This window comes from Poecilia reticulata, chromosome 16 (genome assembly GCF_904066995.2).
Source record: "Poecilia reticulata chromosome 16, P_reticulata-male-v2, whole genome shotgun sequence".
Classification (NCBI taxonomy): Eukaryota; Metazoa; Chordata; class Actinopteri; order Cyprinodontiformes; family Poeciliidae; genus Poecilia; species Poecilia reticulata.
This window is the reverse complement of record NC_088845.1, coordinates 20,474,435-20,483,527: the sequence shown is the minus strand read 5'-3', so window position 1 is coordinate 20,483,527 and position 9,093 is coordinate 20,474,435. Positions and strand designations below refer to the sequence as shown.

Below are 9,093 nucleotides of genomic sequence, written 5' to 3'. Positions count from 1 at the left end.
CTGAAGTTCACCACACACAGGGAAAAAAGCTGAACCTCAATAACCTAAACCACTTCCTTACATACGTCTCTGCTTTTGACCGCAACGTCTGGTTGCCCCTCAACAGATACATGCATAATCAGTCTGGACTCTATGACACAAAACAAACCCGACGTTACATAGCCGCACATATTTACAACACAGTGGTCTCTCTGTTCGTCCAAGAATATTTAGAGCAATGACAGTAAGGAATCGGAGGATGCCAAGCGTGGGGCAGCAGATGACTGAATATGAGGAAGTTTTTTAAATTTTTATGCACATTAAAGCAAACAGGAAGTGTAAAACAAGAAAGGATATGGAAAGTTTAGGTCACAGAAGAGTTTGTTGGAGTTTTTATTGTCTAATTTAGTCATCCAGCAATCATGTCCTGATTGCTCCTCAGATCCAAAGAGGCATTTGGGTGCCATATGTGACGCTAAAAGACTCGTCCAAATGCACTGCTGGCTCCCTGGATGTTTTTGTTTGTTGCACATTTTTAATGACATTGTTTGCTAATAAACGCATGTGTCCCGTTCTGTAATGCTCAGCGACCTCAGACTTTCTGGAGTTAGGATGTAGTGAAAATTTTCCTGCAGTCTTGGTGAAATCTGAAATTTAAACAGGTAAATAAATACGGTTCAGACAACCAGTGGCGGCTGGTGGAGATATTTGTAAGGTGGTCAACAGATAAATACAGATATATTAAAATGCTGCTTATTGGACTCCAATTTGAAATAAAGAAATCAGTTATAAACTGACATTATATTCTTTTTCAGTTCAAAGACAACCGTAAAACAACCAACCACCAAAACACACCAAAACCCAAGCTTACACAAAGTCTCTGTGAGGTAAGCTGAGCCAACTTAATACCCAGGCATTAAGGGTCTGAACTGTAATTATTTCAGATTCAGCTTTAATAACTGCATTTCACTCCTTGACACAATCACACTCATGAAAAAAAACAAGACGTACAATATATTTTAAAATGAGGCCTATACCTACTGAGAAATTATTGTTTCCTGTGTTTAGCTTCTAAATTTTACCCAATATCTAACATTTGGCCATTATGTATGTAATGTGCCAATTCGACATTATGAAGCTTCCTGGAAATTTCATGTCCTGTAAACAACCATCCTCTGCTGCGAAGAGAGAAGTGCCGATCCGAATGACGTGGGTGTTAATGTTAATCCAATATTTAGAAGCCAACATGCACTGAGTGGCTCCGTTCACATCTTTGGCTGCCATTGCTAAAACTACAGGAAAACTACAATTCTCACACAGCGAAGAAAATCAACGTCATCGTTCACAACTTCTCTTTCTGTTTGCTGATTGACCTGGTAGAAAATGTACCAGAGTCAATACAAGCGAAGGGAAGAAAGGGCAGACTGTGCAATAAGCAAGATTTTATTTGGGATAGAAGCACAGGAAGCCAATGACCAGGCTATTGTTAATCATTCCCTTCACCAAAAAAACGGAAAAAAGGTTTTCCTTTTGCTGCATTTGTCCGCCCAGACATTAAGGAAAACGGGTGAGAAATGACTTAATCTTGCTCGCTATAATATAATACCTACTCATTATTCACCAAGCCACACTTGCATACAATCGTGCATGAGACACGTTATTGTTCGTCTATCCTCGTTGGCTAAAGCACGTGGTCGACCCTGAGCTGACCAAAATTAGCTAGACGTCTGTCAATCATTCTGAACCATAAATGAACGAGGCTGTGAGAAGTTAGCTCTTTGGAAAGACTGAGGGATTTTCCCCAGAATGTTTGGCACCAATTTTGTTGTTTCACAAAATGTGATGCATTATTTCTAATCTGCGTTCACTAGGTATTTTAACATTTTTTATTGTAAACAGCAGGGAAGGTTTGACCCTACCAGCCCACTTATGCCAGTTTTCCCTGCAGACAACAGACATACAATAGGTTTTACCCTTCAGATGAGACGGAGCTTCTATGCATTCCAGGTAAAATTCATAAATTTGTGTGATTCTCTAAATGTGCAACACGGTTGGGGGAATTCATAAAGTTGTGCAATTTCCTGCATTTTACAAGAGTTTGCATCAGAATAATGGTGTAGATTGCAGTTAGTTCAGTTTGTTTATGATTGGGTTTACATAAGCAATTTGTTTTCGTGGTTAAATGAGAATAACAAGCTTCTTTACTTGTTTTTACTCATGGACATGTCTCTGGGAGGCTTCGGTACTCGTTATGCTGTTGGGTGCATGACCACTCTGTGGTGAACCTGCATCCAAAATAAAATGGAATTGTTCCTCCAATTTGTGGTGCAATTTCTTTCAGTTACAATCAGATGAGGAACCAAGAGGAAAGTGGAGGAAGAATCGACATTTAAAGCAACTATACTCAGTTGCTTGTTCCTTTTATTTTTGTCAACAAAAAGCCCATGAAAAAAAAAAATTCTTACCACACATTGAGGCTAAACTTTGATCAACCACCAAAGCAGAACCATAGGGAAAATGATAAACATCACTTCAAAGACAAAAGTTTTTTTTTTTTTTTTAATGAGTAACATAGCTACAATCATTTATGATCTGTAATAACTATTTGGACTTTGACATCCTCTGTCGTTCCATCTCTGATTACCTGATCTACAAATGATGACTACAACTAAAAATAGTCATTTACACAACTAATAAGCTCTAATGAGTCCAAAATGCATAGAAAACTTCAGATCAATATTGAAATAAATTATATTTTTGTGTTTAATATTGCTATAGCGGCAGCTGTCAGATTGTTTTGCTCTCACCACGCAAATGAGCAATTTGATGTCTTTGTTTCTCCTGATAACGGCACCAGATCCCAGGCCGGGTGAAAAGGCTGGAAAGACAAAGATACAACAGTGAAAAAATTGCAATTGAAGGTGTAACAGTTATCTGTGTCTGCATTTGTTGACATGTGAAAATGCTAACATTTACATATAAGTGGGAAATGACTGAAAAAAAAAATGTCAGTCTCAAAACTTTCAGCTATAACTTCAGGAAACTACAAGGGCTTGGTTGGTCCTGGGGGGGGGGAAACATTAAGCTTGAAATGTTTATCCATCCTAAAGTTAAAAAAAACAACAACAACCAAAAAGAACAAACACACACTTCGACCTGAGCAGCTGATCATCTCCATGTGACTTTCCATGCCTGATGACTTGGATTTTAATGCCACGCTTCAGCTTTTTTTGTATCTTAAATGTAATCAAGCATGTTTAAAACGAGTGAGTCAAATAATCTGAGTGCCTCTCAGTAATGAAAGGGAAGAGAACCTGCCTGTGCTAGATGGGAATGTGTTATGCTTGGCACTTAAGTGTTTAATCATATGGTTTGGGCAACCAAACACCCTTAAATAATTCCCTGTCTGGTGTCGATAAACAGCTATGCTCATACGTGAGTAATGGAGCACTATACCTGTCACTTCGTCTTCATTCTGAAACTCTGAGTCAGTGGTGATTTGGCATCGCTCTGACGTCACATGCTGATTTCCTTTAGACTTTATATTAAAAATCACAGAGTTTGCAGGAGTCAAACGTTTACGTTTTTTGACTCATATGGCAGATTTTTTAGAATTGCAGGAAGAGTGAATGGAGTAGCGCATTGAGACATTCTTGATAAAAGCTTGACGATAAAAACAAAATCTCAGTTGGCTCCAAAGCATTAAAAATAAATCAGTTAAAGTGGTCCAGTATGAAAACACTGGACGATCAAAGGGAATAGATGACATCTAAAACCTTGACAATCTAAGCGTTTGTGTTGGAAAATAGGTTAAAACCCACACCGGAGGGTTTCTCTGCAGTTTCTCTGCAAAAGAGACATTTTGAACCTGTCATTTAATAAAAGGCTTTCCAATAATAGTGTATTATTTATTATTACTGTCCTTTGCACATTATTACATATAAACACTTGCCAATTTCCAACCAATTAAAAAGTCTTGTCAGGCAAAATTACAAAAATATGGGGCTTTTAAATTCAGAAACACACACCCACCAAAAAGGTAATTTCTTCCTAAAAACTGCAGGTACTGTAGCACACGCATGTCCATTTATCTGGCAAGTAGGTGGTGTGTAAGGACACATGATTCTTTTTTAATATAAGTTCCAAAGTATGGCTTTGAAAAATACATCTGTACTTACAATGAAGGGAGATTTTAATAAAAATAAAAATTGTTTAAATGTAGAATTGCATCCAAGCTCTGGGTAAACTGTTGCTTTTGTCAGTTCACTCAAAACATTTCTCTGTGAGGCCACAGTGAAACAGAAACCTCACAAAATAAGGTAAACTTCTTGAGATTTTAATGTGAGCAAACCTGATGCCTGAAGTCCCAGAAATGCCAAATAGACCAGAAAACGCTCTAAAAATGAGTTCTTGGATGTTTTTCTGAAGTAGGGAAGAGAAAGCATTTTTAAGGAGGTTAAAACTTAAACCCGTTTATTCATATAATTTGTTCAATACAACTAAGCATACAATTTGTAGCTTCCAGTTTTCCCAGAAAGCTAAACTTTGTCTTACATGTGCAGGCTGGAAATAAAAACTGTGAACATTGTTAAAAATGGGACATTTAGACCTATGTGCTTCAGAACATTTCAGCTACAAGCACAACTATGGATGTCACTTTCCTTACATTACAAGCACATCACATTAAATATAATAAGGACATTAAGGCAAAAGTTTTGACTTAAAACACAAAATTTAGAAAATTAGACAAGGTTCATACATTTCCTGAGCAATTTTTCCTACACATGTACATTTTTTAAAACTTTATTTTGGCTTGTATTCCTTAGGTGTACTTTAGATTCACCAGGCCTAGGGAAATGTAACATATGGCTTATGTTTGAGGTGATAAAAGAGCTTAAAAAGAGAAGATAAGAGGACTGAAATACCTAACTTAAAGAGAGCAAGGACACATTAGTTACAAACCAGAAAGAAGCATGGAGCTTTTTCTTTCCCTGATCTTCTTAGGCATTGCAGGTATATTTTATATTCATTTATATGGGACAAATGGGAGGCAATAGAACTTGTAATTATAATTGACACCAGCAAATACATTTTCCATATCATGAAATTTGAAAAGGAAAATGTAATTTAATTCTGGGTAGTGCAGTGGCTCAGAAAGAAGAGATTTATCCTGAAACCTTCGGATGTTGAGTTCGAACCCCTGAGCTCTGTCTGAGTCTTTGATACAAGATTTTTCTAAATAGTAGCCTTGTTTCTGTCTGTCTGACTGTCCTTGGGTGGCTGAGGCTACAATGTGTGTATTTACTGCAAAACTCTTTGGAGTCCTTTGACTCGATAAAGCTCCTGGAGGCAATTTACCATTTCCTATTTGTAACGTGCAGCTGGCCTGGAAGATGATGAAAAGATTGTTGGAGGATATGAATGCCTGAGAAACTCTGTGCCCTATCAAGTGTCGCTCTTCACTGGGTACAACCACTGCGGCGGCGTTCTGCTGTCTGATCAGTGGGTGCTCTCGGCTGCACACTGCAAACCAAGGTACAACGTGATAATGGACATCTTTCATTTGATTTCATGCACAGTGCTGCTCAAAATTGTTCACACAACTTGAAGTTTTTCATCATTTTTCACATTGCAATTAACAAATTTTGCGTATTTGTTTTGTGTTTTATATGACCGACCAAAACCAAACTCGTAATTGTGATTGAAGGGGAAACAAACTCAGGATTTTACTTTTTTTGTTTTTCAAATCAATATCTGAAAACTGTGCTCTTAAATCAATGTTTTGTAGAATCATGTCTGAATGCAGTCTTCTGGGATCTTTTGCCCATTTTCTTCTGTAAAATAGCCCAAACTCAGTCAGTTTTGTGTACATTTCTCAATGAGAAATGTCAAGTGCTCCACAAAATGTTCAAATTGGAAATATAATCGAAAACCTAAGCAGTTTCCTTGTGATTTTAATCGCGTGCATCACTGATGGGAAAACCAAACTGGCTTGCTGAAATGTTTCTTTTTCAGCTCAGATTTAGAGGTTCGACTGGGAGAGCATGACATCTGGGAACCCGACCATACTGAACAGCACATCATGTCTGCCGCGTTCATTCGCCACCCTGATTACAATCCCCGCACGCAGGACAGTGACATCATGCTGATCAAGCTGAGTCAGCCTGCTACTCTGAATAGCTATGTGCATCCTGCAGTGCTTCCATCGGACTGCGGCAGTGCTGGAATGATGTGCCAGATATCTGGATGGGGGAACATTCGCCCCAGTGACGAGGGCTGTGAGTTAAACTTTGCCTGCTCTGTAATTTCCAACAAATGAGAAGAGATAACAAAATGAGATGGAGAAGTAGCTGACTTCGGTGTGTTTACAGCAAGGTACCCAGACAAGCTGCAGTGCCTGGAAGTTCCTCTGCTGAGTGATGACACCTGCTTCAATGCATATCCCTTTCAGATAACTGAAAACATGATATGTGCTGGATACCTGGAGGGAGGGAAGGATTCCTGTCAGGTAGCATCACTGTTGCAGATCAACAGATGTTTTTTTTGTTGTTTTTTCTTTATCTTTCTGCAAAATATGACTTCCTGTAATCTCTTTTACACTTCAGGGTGACTCCGGGGGTCCTATGGTGTGTGAGGGACAGCTCCAGGGACTTGTGTCCTGGGGCCATGGCTGTGCTCAGAGGAACAAGCCTGGAGTGTACACAAAAGTTTGCAATTATGTTTCCTGGATCAAGACAACAATGGCTTCTGGCTGAGGTGTAAAGCTATAAAGTCAAACAATTTGGCATATTTGTGTAAAGCGTTGTTTTTACTGTAATGAGGGTGGATTTTTTTTTTCATATAAGTAAAGGGAATAATTCACATGACGTTAAAATTTGTTTTAAAATGCTGACTACTCTCAATGTGACTTTGAAAGAAGGAGCAGCTGTTGAGGAATCCCCATCAGGTCAAGTGTGAATTAAACCCGATTCTTATTCAAAGAAAGACAGAAAACAAACAAAAACAAGGAAGACAGGTGCCTGAAGCTGCAGCCGTGGTGGGAGGCGTCCAAGTGGGTGCAGTGAGGGGTTGCAAAGAAACCTCTGCATATATAAAGCAACATAAACACAACATACAGGTGGGGGGCCAGCAAAGGCGGTGAGTCCAGGGAGGATGCGTTCATAGTCATGGAAAATGGCTGTGTATATCCATGCAGTGTGAGTAAGACCATGGACTCTGCCACACGGCTCTGCCAGCCAGCAGTCTTTAATATGATGGAAAAGTTTATTAGTGTGGCCTTGTAGCGCCTGCCACAGAACCACATATGTCTCTGGGGAAGCATGGTGGGTAAGAGCATCTTGTTTACATATAATCCAGGACAGTTGAGAAAGACAGCCAGCCTAAGCCAACACAGGGAAGCCACTTCAGATAGCGACCATTGCTTTGTAGTTCGGACAGACGGCAGTAATTTTTCTGTTCTGCTCTGAGGTCTCACCGGCGCATTTCTGTGGCAATTCCAATCATCCAAATTATTATTGTAGCTATTCCCACCAGACCAGACTAGCAACTTCTCCAAAGTCAGTTCTACCTTGCCAGAGAGCTCCACGGTCTGCAAACCTCCGCTTGAATCGCATCCAGCTTGCGGCACAGATCCCACAGCTTGACAAGCAGCTTGACAAGGGCCAAGTCAGCTGCCGAGAGCTTCTGAATCTTCCAATATGCCAGGTCATTATTCTCGTAATTTTATTAATTTTTAATATGATTTTTACTACTACTACTCCATCATGCAGTGTAACCCCAATTGTCACTGCAGAATAAATTCAGCCTTTGGTGTTGTAAAACAATATGCAACCTCCAAAATTTTACTTTTTACATACACATGCATACATGCACACATTTAAGTCTTTCACATGTTGACCAATCATGACAATAGACTGAGCTGAAATACCATTTTATTTTGCAGCTGATTACAGCTAACCATGTCCAAATGCCATGTGTATGAATCCTGAGCTGCTCTGAATATAATTAGATTTATGTCAACACATGTAAGAGTAATCTTTTTCTGCTAGTTAAGAAATCAAGCTTTTGAATTGAATGCATTCCTGTCTTTTAAAGAACTGATCAGCTCATTCTGAAAGTTTCATCTCACTGTTTTTTTTCCAGTGAAATCCTAATTGTCTAGGAACACTGTCTTTGTAAAAATGCAAACAAGGGTGTTTAGTTTCGCTTTGTTTTTTGAAAGTAGCTTATTTTTCCTAACATAGCAAAAACAAGACAGTTTGAGTCAAGCTCTCACCGCTGGCTGAGAGGAAAGCCAGGAAGTGATTGAAGAGAGACAAACAGAACCGAAAAAGAGTCCAATTGGATTAACCAAGTGGATCACTTGGTTAATATTTGGATGCATATTTGGCTTTTTAACCTATTGTTTTTAAAGTTTATACACCTGTGGAACAAGCAAGCTTTTCTGAAAATGTATTTTTGTGGTGTGTCACAGTTGTCTGGTATAGCAAAGAGACTCGAGTATCTCGGGTACATCCAGAGGTCAGTGCCAGAGGACGAACCACCAGACTAACTGGCCATAACAGATGTTTGTCTTAATATCACTCATAGACAGTGCCAGGCACACACCTGTGGTCCAAATTTGATTTTAAAAAATTTAATGGGTTTAGGTATGCTTGGCCCACATGCAGAACAAGTGAGGAAGATCTTACTGAGAGTAAATAAACTCATAAAACTACTAGGAAGCGCAGAGGGCTCAGAGTTACCACTATAGATGAACACTCACACCTGAAGAATGGCAAATGACTCCTCTTATCCTCCAGCTAATGAGTCTCCATGGTGTGCAGGTGCACCCAATTACACCTGCCATCCATCTTCCAATGGAAAACTGCCACTCCATGGCTCCCTCTGGTGGAAAACTGTCTGCAAGGAATGAATAAATAGCACACAACCCCAAACCACAGCGCCAAGCACAGAAACAGTGGACTCCACGTTCTCGGTTTCTGTAACAGCATTATTCAGCAGTTTTGCATTTTCTGTAAACGTGTTGCCGCAGTAACTGCACCTGGAGCAAACGTGTTCCTCATTTCTGGCTAAGCACGTCTCATGTTGAAAATGTTTATCACAACACATGCA

At 39.4% G+C, this 9,093-nt stretch overlaps 1 protein-coding gene across 1 annotated transcript; it reads left to right on the top strand.

The window, feature by feature from the left end:
* The first annotated feature begins 4,894 nt into the window (after window positions 1–4,894).
* LOC103478476 (trypsin-3-like) lies at window positions 4,895–6,764 on the top strand. Its single transcript, XM_008432368.2, has 5 exons — window positions 4,895–4,992; window positions 5,361–5,514; window positions 5,995–6,257; window positions 6,351–6,487; window positions 6,585–6,764. Exons 1-5 carry the CDS (start codon window positions 4,953–4,955, stop codon window positions 6,732–6,734), a joined length of 744 nt encoding a protein of 247 aa, XP_008430590.1. The 5' UTR covers window positions 4,895–4,952; the 3' UTR covers window positions 6,735–6,764.
* Window positions 6,765–9,093: the final 2,329 nt, after the last annotated feature.